Source organism: Suncus etruscus, chromosome 16 (assembly GCF_024139225.1).
Source record: "Suncus etruscus isolate mSunEtr1 chromosome 16, mSunEtr1.pri.cur, whole genome shotgun sequence".
Lineage (NCBI taxonomy): Eukaryota > Metazoa > Chordata > Mammalia > Eulipotyphla > Soricidae > Suncus > Suncus etruscus.
In genome coordinates, this window is record NC_064863.1 from 20,038,258 (window position 1) to 20,059,482 (window position 21,225).

General features: G+C 38.8%; 1 protein-coding gene across 1 annotated transcript in view; it reads right to left on the minus strand.

Annotated features, from left to right (window-relative positions):
• Positions 1 to 21,225, minus strand: part of PPARGC1A (PPARG coactivator 1 alpha) — a 729,356-nt gene that overhangs the window by 495,623 nt on the left and 212,508 nt on the right. Inside the window, exon 2 of the mRNA XM_049789992.1 lies at positions 1,814 to 1,878. Within this exon, the coding sequence (XP_049645949.1) occupies positions 1,814 to 1,831 (18 nt within the window). The 5' untranslated portion in view covers positions 1,832 to 1,878. The remainder of the gene's footprint in view (positions 1 to 1,813; positions 1,879 to 21,225) is intronic.

Sequence of the window (21,225 nt, forward strand, 5' to 3'; positions counted from 1 at the left end):
ACAAAAAGGTTCAGAGCTGCTTAAATTCTCTTCAGCCCAATGACAGTTAGTAAACAGGAGGCTTCGTGTTCTAATGCTTGAAATCACCCTTCCTATCTCAATATATTATTTATGCACTCAGCTTAAAATAAACAGCAACTCCGAAGTAGGTGAGTGGTCTCATTTAGTACGAATTTTTTTTTACCACTCTGACAGTTACTTTAAAACATCGGTAAACAACCTTAATTCACTTCTAACAAATTAGCAGGCTACTGCTGTGTCTCCAGGAGGAAAGCAGATTGTATTATTAACCAAAACAACTTTCTCCCTGTCAATCATCTGCACTGCACAGAAAGATGTGGGCTTGGCTGTCTCGTTATTCACACCAAAATCAGGGGTGCATGGGATTCCAGGTGATTTCTTCCAGGTCATTCTCTTCCATTTCCATGATTAGATCTCTTGATTCTGAAATGCAGAATGGGCTAGCTCGGAGAAGGCAGATTCTTGGTGTTGCTTGTTAAGAAAAATATAAAGATATAAAGCTTGTCTACAGAGGTACCGAGTTTGGAAGTCATGCCTGTGAGTTCTAGTTGTTGAGGGAGTCATACTGACAAAGAAACTGAACTGATGGGAATGGATAATAGAGTTAGGGTTAGCATCCAAATACTGGAGATGGGAGAAGTATTTTTCATGGATAAGAATAGTGGAATTAGAACTCAAAAAAGGAAGATCCATAGAGGTTGAATTTGGTTTCAACCCAAAAAAGCACTGAAAAATAGTAACCTCAAAGATCTTCTGCTTCAAGAAGTTGTTGGACATCCATGAGACAAACTTCTTAGAACTGACCAAGAAATAGGACTATAGGACAAACATTAAGGACCTTTCCAGGCTTCTGAATAATATGAACAATCCTACAGCCCACATGCTCAAGAGTACTTACTCAAAGGGCTTCAGTAAATAGCTACAACCATTTATAAATGTTTCTATGTTATGTTAGATTTTAGGTTCATCAGACTGGGCAAAGGGATTATTAGCAACCAAAGGGATTATTAGCAAGTTATTATTAATAACCAGTTTATAGCTCTTCAGACAGTGCTATACCATTGGTTGGCCATCAAAGTAAAAAGTTGTTTAATTGAGGGGTGAAGGGGTCATTAACTCTATTTCTTTAGAATTGGACACAGTTTCTGTTAGCCCTTAGACTTGGCTTTTCTATCCCCCTTTTTATCCCTTTTTTATCCCATTTTTTCCCCAGATAAGAGACCATACCCCACACCCACCAGTCCAGGGTGAATGTCACTCATTGAGCTCACATTTCTAGTGTCTCCTCTAGCCCCAAGTCTCAAAACAAAACTTAGCAACCTTTCTCAAGGGTGTCCATTTTGAGTCCTTGTCAATAAAACATTGCTCACCTCAGTGAATCAGTCTGTTCTCCCTGAAACCAACCACATCTCTGAAATGCAAACTGATGGCTCAAAACACACTGTTATAAACAATTAGAAATGAAAGGGTGAGGAGAAAGAAAGGACGAAAGATGGGAAGTAATATATCTTACATTCAAATCTAGAGTTTATATCAACATCTTTACACAATGTGCAAACATTCATTCTTCCAGATTGTCTAGTTAGTGACAAATGTCTGAATATTTGTGGAAGTGGGTTAGTATCTTCTATATCTGAAATATTGAGAAAACAAAAATTAGGAAGATTAGATTCCTCCACAGTTTACCATTTAGATGTAAAACTTGCAGTCATGAATTTCACCAAGAACAGACATCTGGTATTTGCACGTTGGAGTAATAGAATATAACATAAAGATAACGAGTTATACTTACAAAGTACCCTTCATCCATGGGGCTCCAATTTTACCAATATAAGTTCACTGATTTTCGCAAAAAACCTGAAAGGCAGAGGGTAAGTTTGTGTTACCCCCACTTTGTAGTTGGGGATATTGAAATGCAATCAAAATATAAACTACTGGTTCATTATAGTAAGAAAATTCAAAAATTGAACAAAAATTATAATTTTTATCTTCCCATCACAATGCAACTTAATCACCCACATATCCCTTGGGACAAATAATTTCCAGGTAATCCACCCAATTGTCAACATATTGAACACATTTTACCCAGAGTAAAACAGTACTTCAGGTAACCCCTAGAACCAGTACCAATATTCCTTTAATACAAAAAAAAAAGCCTGCCATATTGTGTAGAGTGCTTTTGAACAAGGATGAAAAACTAGATTGACAAAATACAACCATCCAACTAAAATTTGGCTTGGAAATAATGTTACTACTGTTCAGTTTGTTATATTCTTATGTTCACATGTCAACATATGGACTTGTCTTTTAAATTTTTTCTAAGGAAATCAGAATGCTTGTGAAGTCATCTCACTAACAACATTTTTTAGAAGGGTATATTTTATTTCTTTTATTTTTTACTGAAATAACGTTAAATTATAACATTATATTAGTTGCAGGTGTGTGTCACTGATAATTAACACAGATACATACTGCATTAAGTATGTGCTAAAAGCCTATAGAGTGTGTATTAAACAACCATTGGAGTATACCCAATTCCTTCAACCAGTTTCAAGCCAATTTATTCATGCATTGACCAAGTAATCAATATTTATTTAGTTTTTCTCTTTACATATAAACTCACCACTGCCTGTAGGTGAGTTTTTTTTTTGAGAGCACAAAAGAGGCATATTAGACAGATCCTGTCACCAAGGACATCATTTTATGAATCAATAATTATAGTTCAGTGATGATGACTCTCATATCTAAAGCCACCTGGAATGATCTTATGAATTTGGGGTATCATTGATAAGTGATAGATATTTGTTACCACACACCCCATTTTTCCTGTTACCTTACCTACAAGAAAGACCCTTCTATTTCTGGGAGGGGTCTTGGGGAGGTTACAAAAGGTTTGGCCTCGGAGGCAAAAAGGGATTTGCCTGGATGGAGAAGTAGGAGGAGAGAGGAGATGGCTGAGGAACTAGGTACAATGCAGGGCTGAATAGAAATCCAGCGTAAATGGTTATGGTAGGCCACACATGTAGTGGCTAGGGCATGAATAAAGCTGATATTTCTTGGAACCTGTTTGTGGATGATTTCCTTGCCTCTACCTGAACCTGCTGACCTGCTGGCTGGAGGGAGTTGGAACCACATGGTCCTGGGCTGGAGGAGAAAGGCCTCCATCACCATCCACCTCCATCCAGCTCCATCCAAAGGGCCTTCTTTAATATTTAATTCAACAAATATTAATCTTATAAGGATAAATATTCCCTTCTGAAAATAGTCTCAAAAATGACCATAGTCTAAATCAAACCACAATGAGCTATTATCCAATATGAGTGAGAGCCATTTGTATCAAAAAAGATAAGAAAAAGAGTTGGTGTGGTTGCGGAGGTAAAGAAAATCTAGTGTGTAGTTTGTGGTAAAGTAAACTGGGAAAAATAAGATGAAAATTCCCTCACCTTCAAAAAATAGGAATTTAAATATCATAAAATGGTTATTCTGCTCAAAGTAAATATACCAAAAGAATATGAAAAAACTAAAGAGATATGTGCACACTCCTATGTTCTTGCAGGATTATTTTCAATAGTCAGTATTAGGGAAATACCTCGATGCCCAATACAGAGAAGTGATTAATGAAGACAAATAAACAAAATAAAATATTACTCAGCTATTAAAATACTGGGGATATTGGTGGTGGGAAATGTATGCTGGTGAAAGGTGTTGTACATTGTATAATTGAAACTCATTCATGAACAACTTTGAATCTATAAAAAAAGACAACTGTGTATGAACAACCTTGTAACAATGATGTTTAAATAGAGTAATTAATCAAATATATCTACACCTATATATGTAAAATTTGTCCCATTCACAACAACATGGCTAAATGTATAGAGTATCAAGCTAAGTGAAAAAAGAAAGGAAAATAGGAAGAAAAATAACATATGGCTTCACTCATGTGTAGACTAAAAACTAAAGCAATCTCAAATTATAAAAATGGAGGACTGAATATCTAGAGGGGTAAGAGAAATGAGGATAGCTAAATTGGGGAAGGGATCAATTGGACAGTGGTAAGTGGGAAATGCTAGAAGTGTTCATGATGTAGTATAAAAGGTTGTAAAATTATCATGCTATATTCCTGAAACTTAATTTTTAATTAAAAATTTGATTAAAAAATAGCTTCAAGTCATCCCTCTCTGTACCACTGCTGTTTTCCTCTTTTTTCATATGGTTCAAACCAACTCAGAGTCCAAGATCATCTCTTTACTTATTTTTCGGTCTCTCCACTAAGTAACTAAGCTCTGTCTATAAGGGATTTCTTAGTTCCTTACTAAATTTCAGCACCAAGGGGTGCCACTAGTAATGGCTGAGTAAATGAATACTGAACTGGATGCTTTGCTCATTTCCTATATCTCCTATATGAGAATAGTATTGCAACTCTCATTGGAATACTGTTATCAATGAACACTTATTAAATACTAATACTGAGTTACAATGCACTTTTTTTCACCTAAATGGATGAAAACTCTACAAATGCTTCTTGGAATAAAAATTGCCCTTTTCCATTCTCTTGAGGGCCTAGACACACGTTCAAAAGTTGATGACCTTGCCACCTTGCTCTTTGTCTGGTCCTACTATGAGCAGTTCTATGGCTTTGAAGGCCTTGTGCCTCCTAGGCCTTTGTTTCAAAACAGTAAGCTAAAGCTTACTTCTGGTTCAGAAACTACAGTGAACAAGATATAAGTAAGTGGGCTAAAGAATACTCTTTTATATTTTTTTCTTTCTTTTTTTTTTTTTTTGTTTTTTGGTTTTTGGGCCACACCCGGAGGTGCTCAGGGGTTACTCCTGACTGTCTGCTCAGAAACAGCTCCTGGCAGGCACAGGGGACCATATGGGACACCGGGATTCGAACCAACCACCTTTGGTCCTGGATCAGCTGCTTGCAAGGCAAACACCACTGTGCTATCTCTCCGGGCCCTTTTTATATTTTTCAACTTAACAATTTTTTCTAGTATCTGGAAACAACCCAGATGCCCAACTATAAATGAGTGGCTAAAGAAACTGTGGCACATATACGCAATGGAATACTATGCAGCTATCAGAAAAAATGAAGTCATGAAATTTTCCTCACATGGAAACTAATAGCTGAGTGAAATAAGTTGGAGGGAGAGATATAGACACAGAATAGTTTCACTTATCTGTGGTATTTAAGAAAAATAATAAGACAGTGTGGTAATAATACCCAGAGACAATAGAGATGAGGGCTGGAAGGACTGAGCCATCATTTGAAGCTTACCACAAAGAGTGGTGAGCACAGTTAGAAAAATAACCACACTAACAACTATCATGACAATGGTAGTGAGTGAGAGAAATAGAATGCCTGACAGGCAGGAGGTGGGGAAGGATGGGGACATTGGTGATGGGAAGGTTGCACTGATAAAAGGGGGTGTTCTTTTTTATAACTGAAACCCAATTATAAACATGTTTATAATCATGGTGATTAAATAGACATATTATTTTAAATAAAATTAAAAAAAATAAAAAATATTTAAGATAATCTCAAAGGTAGCAAGGTCACTTCACACTAAGCAAGTAGGGATCCCAGAGGGAAGCACAAATTACCTCTTTTTTGGGGCGGTTTGGGGGAGTCATACCCGGCATCCCTCAGGGGTTACTCTTGACTCTACTCTCAGAAATCGCTCCTGGCAGGCTTGGGGGACCATATGGGATGCCGGGATTCAAACCACCATCCTTCTGCATGCAAGGCAAATGCTTTACCTCCATGCTATCTCTTGAGCCCCATAATTACCTAACTCTTAACTACACAGCATGTCAATTCTGGAAAAACCACAGGCACCAACTTCCACTGATCACACCCTCCACATATAACAAACACACAAAGAAGGCAACCATGTCACCTATTTCTGACATGTCAAGTCACAGATTCTGCATTGAGGTCTCTAAACAGATTTCTTATTTACTTGCACATTAATAAAACTCACACTTTCACCAGTCAAATTTCCCCCCCAAAGTATCTGAACATCCAAAGAGATTTAGAAGCAATTAACTTTCATGAGTAACATAGCAATCAACAAGGGAATTACTAATGGGAATGGACAGAATTCAAAAGTAGATTTTGGGATATTAGTAAGTCTCTGACATAGGTTATTTCACCTTCATTCTGGACAGTGGATTCGTGGTATGCTTTCAATCACCTTGTGGGGCTAACATCACAGTCATATAGTTCTCTTCTATATATGGTTCCAACTCTCTACAATATACTTTTAAAAAGAAAAAAAAAACTGCAATGGGAAAGAAGGCATTTTTACATCATTATAACACAACCTCTAGCATTAGTAGTATATATTGAATTCAAGTTTATTTTTAAATTGCCTACCTGACAAAAATGTTAAAATGACATTTTTCCCACTTTGGGTCTCTAGACTATCTTCACCTGTTAGCTCTTGTAGCTAGAGGCCACAAAAATAATAGCTACAACTTTCCACCTTGACGTATCTCCATAACTTTTGCCACTTACTTGCTTGCTCCTAGATTCTTGCATCCTTCATTCACAGAAAGACATACATGCTCCTATTTCAACATGCTCTGTGCCAGCCTCCTTGTCAGTTTTTCAGACCTGTTCTCATAAATATCCCTCCAGAAACCACCACATTTCCCAAACCCCTGGAAACATCTCCGGGGAATAAGACTGTTTCTATTGTCACTCTTCCTACCTTCCATTTTCCTACCACCTACTCTCTTCACCACAGTCCACTAAAATACCAATGCTGGGCAGAGCTCTCTTTCGCTCCCCTGGGCCCACATCCCAGAAGCTATCCCAGACTCTCTTCTTGCAAACCAAAGTGCAAATGGCCTGACCTTCAAGGCCTTCCCTGCTCAGATTCACAGCTTCCCTTCCAACACTCGCATCAGTCATTGCTCTCAGGACCAAGACACTGCCCTCTAATCGCAAAACACCTTCTCTGATTAATGAATAAACTCTCAGCCCGTGTAAGAAAAGACTAGGAGTTTATTTTTTTCTAGTTTCTGTTCTGTATGTCATTGATCACAGCCTATTATTATTTGCTTCGTTCTGCATGGCTTAGAAAAATAAATTTTCCCCAAGGCGGGCTTTTTCTATTTTTCCCACCACTTTAACTTTGGATGAGTATTGAATTGGATAAACACCATTCTTTTTTGATGATACTAATCTTCTGGTGACTCTATTTCATGCATGCTTTTATTCCATTCCTTTTCCCTTCTATTTTGCCATTTCAATCTTTTCTTTCAACAGTCTAGGTGCCCCCCCTTTTTCCCTCCCCATTTCTAACACACACCCATTATCAAGTGCAGCCTATTTAAATCTTTGGTTTACTCCCTGAACACAATCAGCCATTGATACACAATCTGCTACTAGCCTGGGTCTGCTAAGAGCCTGCTTTGACCAAGATTTTATACAACAGCATTCACATTAGAGGAAAGTAGGCAACAGATCCATCCTTAAGAATCCCTTCCTTTACCTCAGTACAAGCAGTTTATTATTCTCAGCCTCCAGGGAGAAGGCTCCAAGAGCTGCCATGGACTCTCACCTCTCAGTCAGCACCTCTCCACCCAAGGCTCCCTCCTGGGCCCCAGGAGTAGTCAGGAAGATTAAAGTGTGTCTGGCCTGCAGTGATCCAAACAGCGCTGGGTGTACTTCAGTCTCAACAATTCAGTGGAGTTGGTTGAAAAGCATCTTGGCAAAATGCCTTGCAACCACACCTTGTATTCTGAGCTGATAAAGGGCATGAGAAGCTCCTCACCACTGTGACTCCACAAAAGGGGGCCACAGGCCACCCTGCTTGGGGAGCAGGGGTTATCTGCCTTCCTGTTTTAGGGGATAATAGGCCCACTCAGACATAGCGTGTGTGTGTGTGTGTGTGTGTGTGTGTGTGTGTGTGTGTGTGTGTGTGTTTTCATCTTCCCCCTACAAGAAGAAAAGGAGAAGAGCAGGTGCAAGTACTAAACAAACATATAGATTTCATTAAAAAGAAATGCAAAGATGAATAAAAAACAAACCCCACTCTTCAACTCTTTGCTTTCCAAACTAGGCACTATCTAAAGTCCCGTCTCCCCCCCCGCCCCCCCCCCCGTTGCTGTAAGTCAAGGCTTTGATGGAGGAGGGGGAGTCTTATCCTCTTTAGATCTTTTGACTGTGCAATGAAACCTACGAATCAGTTCTTAGCAGAATCATTTTTAAAGATTACACTGGATGGGGAGGAGAGATGATCGAGGGACTAAGATGCATGCTTCAAAAGTGGCCACTCTAACCCAGTGCAGGTGGTTCCAGTCTTCTGTCACTGCAAGGCCCAAACAGCAGCATGTCCTTCAACCCTAGCACTGAACCACCAGTCTGATTTGCTGGTGTTGCCAATCACCCAGAGTGATACCATTTATGCAAGTCTTGGGAGCCATCACCCACCAAAAAATAAAGATGACAAAGGAATGAGTTTTATGAAAAATATTTTCCTCTCCTGGGTTCAGAAGCTCAGCAGGATATGGTCTGAGGGGATGGGAAGTAGAACTGTTTTCTGGGTTTTCATTTCAACTTGGATTCTGTGGAGCTGCCCTGTGCCTAACAGTGACAGACAGCAGAATGTAGAGGAGAGTCTCAGCACACTGTCCCTGTCACCAGATACCTCCCCTACACTAGAATCTAGCGGTTTCTGCCTTGGAAACAGTCCACCCCCCAAAATTCACCCCCCACACATACATACACCTTGCTGTTGTCCATTAAACCAGAGCCCTTCACTATTTGCCACGCTGGCATAGCTAAGAATGTAGAATTCCTTTTATTTACAGTCCTAAGTAGATTTTAACTACTCCTGAGAGAGAAGTAGGCAAATAAAGAAAGCAATTTGAGGAGTCCTGGGAAAGTAGATGGAATGGTAAAAACTTGTATTCCACCATTTACTCTTTCACCAAATTGTATTTACTGAACACCTACTCTGGGGCTACAGTAGAAAATAATGACCTTAAGAACTTCCCCCCAAGGAGCTCATATCCAAATATGGGGAGACAACTCTAAGCAAATAATCCAGTAAGAACAGGTTCGGCGATCACAGTGCTATGAAGAAAAACAAGGAAGGGGACATGAGGGAGTCTAAAGATATGATCTCATACTCACGGTGTTTATTTCCCCATTCCATGTCTATAAATATTTGCCACCAAGATCCTACTATGTTTCAAGCTCTAGAATGGATTCTGAAGAAGTATAGATGGGTGTGTGTAAATGTGTACATATATGCAAGTGGATGACTATATGCATATATATGTACACAAATGTGTAGATGGGTAGGCATTGTATAGGTTGTGTGAATATATGTATAAGTATATGTGGATATATGTTAAGAAATGATGGATATGGGTGAGTAGATATAGGTATAAAATACAGACAGAAATATCGGTATGGATATATATGCTTAATTTCCTTTTAATTTCATGTGACATATATGCAGTCTTTATCCAGAGGACCTATGAGAGATACTATGCTGCTGATAGATATTGATATTTCCTTTGAGAAACACACTTGATTGTCTCATAGGAATCACCAAATTGGGAAGAGTGGGGTAGGGACTATGTCTGTTTTGCTAAAGGGCATGAACATTTAAAGCATCAAGACCCTTAACATAGGACCAGTAACTAGGATCCATATCGGACTCCTGAATTCATCCTACTGAAGAGCTTGTAAGCAAGATTTATCAGGGTTTTTGAGCTATAGGACCCTTTTCTACTAAAAAGAAGTTCACAATTTCAAAGGCAGTAATGCAGGACAAGTGGCCAGCTCAGTACCTAGCTCTAAGGATTTGATAGATTTCTTACCTACAGGGAAAGAACAAGAGAAATTCAGGAATATCAAGGACAATACACAGAGTTGGTTTTGCTCATTTGTTCATCAGGACATTGAGTTACAGGGATTATTGGAAGTGTCACTTTTTTTTAAAGTCAAAGAAGTTTTAGCAATAACAAATGAGGTCAGAGTGATGGCACAGTGGTAGTGCATTTGCCTTGCAGAAGGCTAACCCAGGAGGGATCTCAGTTCGATCCCCTGGCATCCCATATGGTCCCCCAAGCCAGGAGCAATTTCTGAGTGCAGAGTCAGGTGTAACCCCTGAGCATCACGGATATGGTCCAAAAACAAAACAAAATATTAACAAATGATATGATCCCAAATGAAATAAAGCTTTCCTAATATTCAAAATACTTCATCTTCACACTTAATACATAAGGGATGTGAATGCTGAAATGTGTGTTTTCAAATTTAAATGACTCTAGGATCCTTTGTGTAGAACATTATATGTGACAGTTGTTCTGTGGAACAAAATTAGGGAAGATGTGAGTTTTCTTAAAGAACACATAAACTGAGAGAAAAGGAGCTTATATCATATTGGGTTTTGATATCATCTTTTCTGGCTTTTACTGACAAGACAGATTTGAGGATATTTACTGAAAGCTAAGGAAGTCCAACAGTAGTGATCTTCACCTACCAGACAACGACTACTTTATTTCCTTTTACTATCGAAGAAATCATTATTCTGAAACCACTGGCATTAGGAGGAATTCTCAGCAGTATCTAAAAATTTTCACTCCCTTGGATAGGTAATTCACCAGTTTATGCAATAAGTGGTCTCTTCAAATAACTTTTGTTCATTGAATAATGTAAACCAAATCCTTTTTCTGGCTACATTGGGAAAACTTACTGCTTAAAGTTACATTGGGTTTTCTTTATTACCTGAATATTTCCTGAAATCTTACACTACTTCTTTTTTTTTTTAATTCTGTTTCTTTTGGGCCACACTTGGTGACACTCAGGGATTACTCCTGGCTATACGCTCAGAAATCACTTCTGGCTTGGGGGACCATATGGGACGCCAGGGGAATGAACCTCAGTCTGTCTTAGGCTCATGCCAGAAAGGCAGACACCTTACCACTCCAAGCCTCTTACACTACTTCTATAACAGAAAGTCAATTGGAAGGACCAGAGCAATAGTACAGTGGATAGGACACAGGACACCTGCTTTGCCCATAGCCAATCGAGGTTCACTGCCCAACATTCTCAAGCACTGCCGGGAGTAATTCCGTTTTTTTTTTGTTTGTTTGTTTGTTTTTTGGTTTTTCGGGCCACACTCATTTGATGCTCGGGGGTTACTCCTGTCTAAGCACTCATAAATTGCCCCTGGCTTGGGGGGACCATATGGGACACCAGGGGATCAAACGGTGGTCCTTGCTTGGCTAGTGCTTGCAAGGCAGACACCTTACCTCTAGCGCCACCTTGCCGGCCCCTTGCCAGGAGTAATTCTTTAGCACAAAGTCAGGAGTAACCCCTGAGTATCACAGGTATGGGCTCCTCTCAAAAAAAATTATCTTGAGGGTAGGGACAGAAAGAAAGGAAACTTTAAGGGTGTATTGATGTTCCAATACATTTTTCCCAAAATGACCATATGAACTTGACCTTTTAATTAGAATCTTGATATAATAATATTTTTTTAAAACTGAAGTGGAATAGGTATACAAGACAAACTAAGGTGCATACTATTTCTCAGGTGCATAAAATTCAGTGATGGAAAAAGAAAATATACATGACTTATCCACCTTTTCTATAGCAAAGGAAAGGAGAGGAGGAAAATGAGGAATAGGAATAGGAATAGAAAAAAGAAGAAAGGGAGAAAAGGAGGAATAAAGGAAGGAAGGAAGGAAGGAAGGAAGGAAGGAAGGAAGGAAGGAAGGAAGGAAGGAAGGAAGGAAGGAAGGGAGGGAGGGAGGGAAGGAGAAAGGAAGGGAATGGAGGGAAGGAGGAAGGGAGGGAGGGAAGGAAGAAGAGAGGAAAGGGAAGGAGAAAAGGGAGGGAGGGAGAGAAGAGAGAGGTACGGAAGGGAGGGGAAGTAAAGAGGGGAAGGAAAGAAGGAGGAAAGGAAGGGAGGAAGAGAAGAAAGAGGGAAGGGAGAAAGGGATGAGAAGGAAGGGAGAGAAGGGAGGAAGGGAGGGAGAGAAAGGATGAAGGGAAGGGAGGGAGGAAGAAAAGGGAAGAAGAGAGAAGGGATGAAAGGAAGGGAGAAGGAAGGGAGAGAAGGGAGGAAGGGAGGGAGAGAAAGGACGAAGGGAATGGAAGGAGGAAGAAAAGGGAAGAAGAGAGAAGGGAGGAAGGAAGGAGGCAGGGAGAGGGAGGGGAAAAGGAAGGAGGGATAAGGAGGAAAGAAGGAGGGGGAACAGGAAGGAGGGCGGGAGGAAGAAAGGAGGGAAGGAGAGTGGGAGGGAGGAAAGAAAGAAAAAGAAGGTGGGTGGGAGGGAGGGAGAATGGAAGGAAGGAGGGAGGAAGAGAGGGAGAGTTGAAGGAAGAAAGGAAATAAAATTTTAAGAGAGAAAGAGAGGAGAAAGGAGGGGAGTGGGAGGAAATGAAAGGAAGGGAACGGATGGGAAGGGAAAGGAAGGGAAAATAAAAGAAAAAGTGTGAAGAGGGAACAAAAGCTCACTGGAGAATCCTAAAGTGGATGGAGAGAGCATAAGCCCACTGGTTAATTTAACTCAAGTCAATATAAAAGGCTGTTTACTAACACTCTGCCATTAATGGAAGTTGGGCTCCTAGGCTGATGAATCAAGACTAGAGTATGACCAAAGGTCCTGAAGTTATTTTTGAAAGAGATGTCTTAAATAATATGAAGCTTAACCAACAGGAACACCGGCAGTGTATTCTTGACTACTCCCTGTAGCCTGGCTGGGAACAGAGCTGCCCAGTAGCACCAGCATTAGCCACAGGGCAGGTCTCCCCTCACCTTCCCGTAAGCTGTGACTCTTCAGTAAGTCACCTAGAGAAAGTATATGTAGTTGGTGCAGGAAGAATGAAGCTGCTCCATTGAATCACTTAGCAATATAAGGGTGCACTACAAATAGACTTTCAGACACCCAGAATCTTGAGGAGTTAGTTTTATAAATTATTTTTATTGAAGTTCTGTAATTTACAACTTAGTTATTGGTGACTTGACTAGGCACATAATTCCATACTACCACACTCATCACCAGGTTGCCCAACTGAGACGTTGATAGACTGGTTTAAGAACAAACACTTAGGGACTGGAGAGATAGCATGGAGGTAAGGCATTTGCCTTTCATGCAGAAGGATGGTGGTTCGAATCCCAGCATCCCATATGGTCTCCCGTGCCTGCCCGGGATGATTTCTGAGCGTAGAGCCAGGAGTAACCCCTGAGCACTTCCGGGTGTGACCCAAAAACCAAAAAAAAAAAAAAAAAAAGAACATGCTAGCCTATGACGAAACGCGGTTTAATCCCCTGGCATCCCATATGGTCCCTCAAGCCAGGGGTGATTTCTGAGCGTATAACCAGGTATAACCACGAGAATCACTAGGTGTGGCCCAAAAACCAAACAACAACAACAACACTTGTTCTCTCCCTCTCAATCTAAAACCAAAAATAAATCTCCAAATTACCTAGTCGCAGGGGTCTCAAACTCAATTTACCTGGGGGCCGCAGGAGGCAAAGTCGGGGTGATCCTTGAGTGCAAAGTCAGTAGTAAGCCTTGAACATTGGGGGGTGTGACCCAAACAACTAAAACAAAACAAAACAAAAAAAGATTCCTCTAGGGCAGGGCCACAAATTGTTGAATGGAGGGCCGTTTGCGGGCCTGTGGGCTGCGAGTTTGAGACCCCTGCATACCATCTCATGACTACCACCATGAGATACCTTATAAAAACTCTGTTATCTAGAAGCTTGCAATCCCCTAGGCCCTAGTGGAAAGTAAACAATAAAGACAGTATGATTTGGAACTCAGGGATAGCTCCCTGGCAAAGCAACCACCTGACAGCAGAAGTTTGGTAAGGCTGAAATTTCCTGATGACCAGGACTGAGTATGACCCCCAGTGAACAGTGCCAGGAAAGTGCAAAAGCACTAGACATAGAATGTAGCCTCAGTGATGTATCTGACCACCAGGTCCAACAGTAACAACAGTAACAAAGAGATGGAAAGGGAGATAATTAATGTATAAAAAAAAATAAGAAAAATTATGGGGCTGGAGAGACAGTACAGCAGTACACCTGCCTTGTATAAGGCTGACTTAGGTTTGATCCCTTGCCTACCATATGATTCCCTCAAACTCAACCAGGAGTAGTTCTTGAGAACAGAGCCAGAAGTAAGCTCTGAGCACCACAGGGTGGGCCCCTTTCTCAAAAGAAGAAGAATGAACATAAGAAAAGATGAAGATGTTATAAAAAAAGAATTGTTACAAGAACCACGAAGATAAAGAAGAAAGAAGAAATCTCACCACTGTCAAGGAAATTTGATGAACCAGAGAGATAATATAGTAGGGAGGATACTTCATTTGCATAAGGTTCACCCAGAATTTATTCTGAGAACCCCCTATGGTCCCTACACCCCTTTAGCAGTGTTCCCTAAGCACAGAGCCAGAAGTAAGCCCTAAGCATACTCAGTATGTCCTAAACACAATAATAATAATAATAATAATAATAATAAATAATAATAATAACAACAATAAAGAGGAAAGAAGAAAAGTCCATTGTACTAGGGCGGGGAAAATGGGTTCAGGGAAGGCACTTCTGTTGATGCAGTTTTCAAACTAAGATACTATGAACAAAGAGGATCCCAGCCCATAAGATCTGAGAAAAGAAAAGTCTAGAATAGAAAGCAGCCATCCCTCCTCCCTCAGTCTCTAGACTGCCATCACACCACGTCTCCGCAGTAACCAACTACACTTTGGGCAATATTCAATTCAAAAGCACACAGACATGTTTAATTTTAAAATCTTAAATTGCTTGCTATGCCTGCTGGGAAAATATATGCTGAAACATAGATATTTTTAGAACAGTCCACTTCAGTTTCCTCGAGTACTCCCTCCATCACCCCGCACCTCTCCATTCAACCAGAGACCCAAATAGTCCAGGTACATCATCCACCTTTAAAGACCTGAAACTGCATTCATCAGCCACTTTTTAAAAATTGGATCTTACTTCAAAGCTGAATGACTTGATTATACCCATAACAGAATACATTACACTGATTACGGGATTATCCACGTGCCCTTCTGCAAAGGTTGGGCAACATTTCTCAAGATTCCACCCACCAACAAACAGAGGAGGGAAAGTGAGAAATGGGATGCAGTTATGCAAATATCCTTCCAGGACCCAATACCAGAATAGTATTCATCATTCCCTTCTGCACTGTTCTAGAATTCATAGTAGCAAAAGGTGGGGGAGTGGGAGTTAGTTATTTCAATACAACTCAGATAGATTTAAAACGTTTTTTTACAAAGTACCAGCAATGACCCAGATGTGTAATTGCTTCTCTCATATCACACACACACACACACATACACACACACACAGAGTAAATATAGGTGCCTATTATTAATCCCTCGTATCTGCCAAAACTTTTGAGTATTGATTTTTATATCAATAATTTGCCAATAATAAACCCATTGGCCCATTTTTTTATGCCTGTCAGTCTCTGTTTTCAATTTGCTGTGTTTTTAACCTGCGAGCAATTGATTTGGCTTCATCAATTCATAAGAATGGCTTGAGGTGAGAAGGGGTGAGAAGGTGGAATTTTTATAGCCTTGATTCACTATTAATCAATGATTAGCATTTTATGCTCAAGACAATCAAATTCATGTTGCTTTCCATTTTTAAAGTTTTAAAAGGAACATTTATTAAAAGCCAAAATAAAAATAGGCCATCACAAGTTCAAAATAGCTATAAATTAGACAAAGAAGCATCCTTCTACTGAATACAATTTTATTAGCTAATCAACATGTCATTTCTTTCTATTGGCATCTACTTACTGTCATGTAATTTCCATAAGAGTACCGTCTATATTTGTAAAAGAATTATCTTTGTGGTGATCTAGCAATCTACAAACATCAATGATATTTAACTTTACTTAGGGGATCAATTTTAGAATTGGGTTCAAGGATTTGTAGTCTCTTTTTACATGATAAACCTTAAAGGCGTTACTCAAATATCTCTGTGATGTTTGAAATATTTACAACCAAAAAAGTATAATTTTGACTTATTAATATGTAAGGTTCTTCATGTTTCCATATATGTTTTTTTAATTTTTATTTTGATCATAATGGCTTACATATCTTTCACAGTAGTATTTTAGGTACATATCAACATTGAATCAGGGGAATACCCATCATCAAATTTGTCCTCCCCCCATCCCAGTTCCCCTTCTTCAACCCATATACCCCCCTTCCCGGACTGCTAGAGTAGATGGTCCCCTCTTTATCCTAGTGATCATATATCTGTTTGGTCCTGGTACCCTCCCCTGTCTCCCCCTCTATTTAAGAAGTGGAGCTAGATAAATCGATTTATGTGGCTTTGTTTGAAGGAAAGAAAAGCAATAGATTGGGGTACAAAATAAGAGAAAAAAAAAGAAGTCAAATATGCTGAAAATAAGTGGAGTCCTTCCAGAGGATTTCAACCTCAGTTTGAGAGAGGATGTGAAAAAAGGCTATTGAAACACCACAATACAAAAAGAAATAACTAATTAAATATCCAGTGAGCACCACAGCAATAAAGACAAGCACCACACAACAGTCTCGGTTCTGAAATCAACTCATGCCAGAGTGCAAAAAGAAAGAAAAAGATAAGATAAAATAAAATAATATTGGAGACATCAACTTGAATTTCTACACTAATATAAAGACGTCAAAAAAATCGATCAGGGGCCGGGTAGGTGGCGCTGGAGGTAAGGTGTCTGCCTTGCAAGCGCTAGCCAAGGAAGGACCGCGGTTCGATCCCCCGGCGTCCCATATGGTCCCCCCAAGCCAGGGGCGATTTCTGAGCACATAGCCAGGAGTAACCCCTGAGCGTCAAACGGGTGTGGCCCAAAAAACCAAAAAAAAAAAAAAAAAAAAAAAAAAAATCGATCAATCGATAAATATGTGGAAAAATGATTGTTTTGTGCTTTTTTTTTTCTTTTCCCCCTGCATAGGCACAGTAACTATTGGGGATATAATAGAGGGAATTCCCTTGGCCTAGGAAATACAAAGTTTCTCCCCCGCTGAAGTGTACTGTCATGGGATTAACTATAGACTCCTTGCATGATCATTTACTCTCCCCTCAGTGTTTTCGTGGTGTATGGAAGACTTCTGCTTCGTCATGGATGGTAAAATCAGACCTCTGTATCTAGAGATCTTGGTGACTGTGCAGCTCAAGGAATGGAGCTTATGATGAAGTCTTTCTTTGTGGTTCTAGCAGTTCTGCTTCTTCAGTGTCATTTTAATCCATCTTCTGTAGTTGGTGGTCTTGGTCATTATGTTGCTTCTAGGATGGAGCCTGGGATAAAGTCTTTCATTATGTTTCTGGAAGACACGTTCAGTTATGTTTCCATATATGTTTTAATGGAGTACAATAGTTCTAGAAAACATTTGAACATTCATAGAAAAATATTTAATTGCGTCATTGGGATGAAAAATTAGGATAATTCTCCATGGTATCTGATCTGGTGCCCTATGACTTGTATAATCTCTATTTCCTCAAGGTCATTGCTAATGTTTAATCAGAATCCAACAATATCACTCAGTTATGACATTAGTCCAAACCCTAATATGTCCAGTTCTTAAATGTTGGATTTTGTTAGTGCAAGTTACTGGCTCAATAGTGGGTATGTATTTTATACTTAAGTATTTTATACTTAGTAGACACCTTTTTGTGGGGCATAGTCTTCACAAATGAATGACAAAATGTGACTTCAGGTAGAAATTTGTTTAAAGGGTTTCTATGGTACAGAATTGGACCTAAGAGAGAACTGGCTTTTGTTTTACAAAAGCATGTTACTTCAGTTTTGAGATATTCCAAAATAAGCAAGGTACAGTATGAACCAATCAAAGATAAAAAAATCTTACTCCTGCTTATAATGCAAATTTCTCCAAAAATAATAAATCCTTTTGTGAACTTAATTTTAAGCAAGATTTAAAATAATACTAACCCACAAAATAGAAAAATCAAAGGCTAAGTAACTTTTAGACTTTACTAGTTCTTTCATTTGTTCGTGTTCTTCAATTCCAACCAGATATATTAAGTGCTGGCACAGTAAACAAATAAGCATAGGTCTGCCTTCCTGGAGATCATTGTCTTCGACAATAGTTTATGTGAATGAGTAGCTGAATGGAAATCCACCCAATCATATTACTGATTCAGTTAAGATCTTTCTCTCTGTTTTTTAGAATCTAATATATTTACTTCTTTTTAATAATTTGGTAGGCATAGGAACCAGGAAGTAATATTTCTGAAGTTGAAGTTTTGTATGTACATTTTGTTTGTATGTCCTTTGTTCTCTAGTCATTGAAATATTAATTTTGTAAGTCACAATGGTTTCAATAAAATTAAAATAAAAATATATTGATAATCAACAAACTTCTGGTCATTGAATTTTGAACTATGTTAATAAAATGGAAGTTTATGTATAAACCTTATTCCAAGATAGAAAATGAGTCATTATGGTAAAGAATAAAGAATCCTGAATAAGATCAGGAGCCAGATAGATAGTGTTTGCTTTGCTTATGATTAACTTTGATTGGATTCCCAGAATCCAATATGATCCCCTGAGCACCAGCAGGTATAATTCTTGAGTGTAGAGCCAAGAATAACCCCTAAGTATTGTTGGATGTAGAGAAAGGAGTGAATGCCTGAGCATCATCTGTTGTGACCCTCCCCACCCCATGAAGAAAAAGGAAACAAAAATAAAAAAGGAATAAAAGGAATCTAGCTCATTTAATGCAATAAGTACTTCTCAAAATGCCAAGCCACTCTCAATTACATAAATTAAACTTGATTCAGAGAAGTTCTGTATTCAAATCATGGCTCTATTCCATGTTGTAAGAACCTTTCCATATCTGTTTCCTAATCTAAAAGGTAGGCATATCACTAAAATTAAGTGAGTCTGAGAACTATAGATACCTTAGTGTAGTCTGTCATCCCATTACATTCTCCTTGTCTTCATTATTTCATAAAATAAAAACTTAAGGTCTCTTGTGATAAAGGTTAACTCTAGAACACCATAGTTTTAGATACAAAGTAAACTGATGACAATTTTTTACCTAGAAATTACTAGAGTTTCATGCAGAAGCTCTACTTTTCATTCTGATATCTTCTCATGCTAATTTATGGGAAAAGCTTTCAACTTAATTTCAGTTTTCCCAGCTTAAAATGGATCACAAATAGAAAATATTTATGAAGCAATGTATATCAAAACATTCACCTGTTTCCTTCTAAATACAGACATTTACTTCTACAGGACTGTTCATTCTAACCAGAGCAAACCATAAAGTATCTTCTTTGTATATTCTCTAGGACACAAACTTTCAAAAAAAAAATCAGAAAATTGAATTTCAGCTCAACCACTCACTAGATGGAACACATCTTCTAAATTCTTTGGTCCTAGACTACTTGGCCAAAGAAGTAATCTACTTAGTATGAGGGCTAAAATTAGATGTACAGGGATGGAACTGAAAGATAGCATGTTAAATGAAGTAAGCCAGGAAAAGAAGAATAAAAACAGATGATATTATTTATAAGTCGTGTTTAGAATAACTGCATAAGGAAATGCAATAGTTTAAATGGAGATTGTCAAGAATACTCTTGATCCCAGAGAACAGTGAGAAGAAAAGAAATACAGTGAAGGAGAAAAAGACAGATGTGAAATAACTGGGGACAAGAGATAAGTGAATTCAGGTACATTGGTGGTGTCAGGAAGGAATGAACTAATGATGCAAATTATGGAGTCAACACCATTGAAATCATGAGACCAAACTCTGACAACTAAACTTTTTAAAATTGTCCAGGGAATGGAGGTATGGAATGGACTCTGGTGAAGGGAGGTTGACACTGATGGTGGGATTGCAGTTGAAACATTGAAACTCAATTTTGAATAACTTTGTAAATAACAATCTTTTAAATAATTTTTAATTAGATTATAGGGGCTAAAATGAATGTAAAGTGGAGAGGGCACTTTTTCTTTTTTGCATGTAGCCAACCTAGGTTTAGTTCCAGCACCCTATATGGTCCCCTGAGCCCAGCCAGAAGTAATCCCTGAGAGCCAGGAGTAATCTCTGAGCGCCATCCAATAAGGTCCAAAAACTAAGAAAGGAAAAGGAAGGAAAGAGAAAAGGAAAGAAAAAAAGGGGAGGGAAGGGAAGAAAGGAAGGGAATGGAAGAAAGGAAGGTAGGGGGAAAAGAAAGGAATGAAAAAGAAAAAATAATAAAGAAATTAGATGTGCAAAGTTAGAGAGCTATCTCAAAGACTGGTTCTCAAGGCCCTGCATGGTCTCCAAAGTACTGATGCAAGCAACCTCCAAGCACAGAGCTAGAGAAACTCCCAAACATCATTAAATATGGATCCAACGGGGTTGGAGTGATAGCACAGCATCAGAGCTTTTGCCTTGCACGCAGCTGTCCTAGGATGAACCTTGGTTCATCCCCATTGTCCAATATGGTCCCCCAAAGCTGAGGTGATTTCTGAGCACGGAGGCAGGAGTAACCCCTGAGCATCACTGTGTGTGCCCTTCCCCGAAAAAAAGAAATATGGATCCAAACTAAAAATTTAAAAACTCAGATGTGTAAAGCACCAAGGGTAAGGTGTGACCCCATCAGAATCACAGAAGAATAATTGAATTTTACATTATTTAGCCTCTATTCTATTCTACTAAGCCACAACTCTATATATTTCATTTTTAGTATGTATATTCTCATGCTTGAAAGCTCTTTAAGTGAAAACAATTATAACTAACCTTTGGATAGTCTTTAAATAAATCTTTGTGTTTGGAAAAAAATCTATAAAAACATAAACGTATCCAGAGTGTCAAATATACAGTCTAATCATTTTGTAGGATCACAGCTAATACAGTTCAATCTAAATTGCAGTTTGACATAATTATACATAACCAAACACTAATAAAAATTGCTGCCTTATATTTCAAATTAGTGATTATGGTAGTAAACATTAACAACATGTCAAATATAAGATGGTGATTTGTTCTGAAATGTATTAGAAATCATTATGCTGTATGATAATTTTAATTACAATCGGTAGCAAGAGAATATGCCTCGGTCTTTGACTCTAAGTGAATTCTAAGAGATGGCGGCTTTTCAGTCTTAACTCTGACTCCTTACATTTGAGTACTGGAAATACATGACTTTTTCCCCCTCCTAA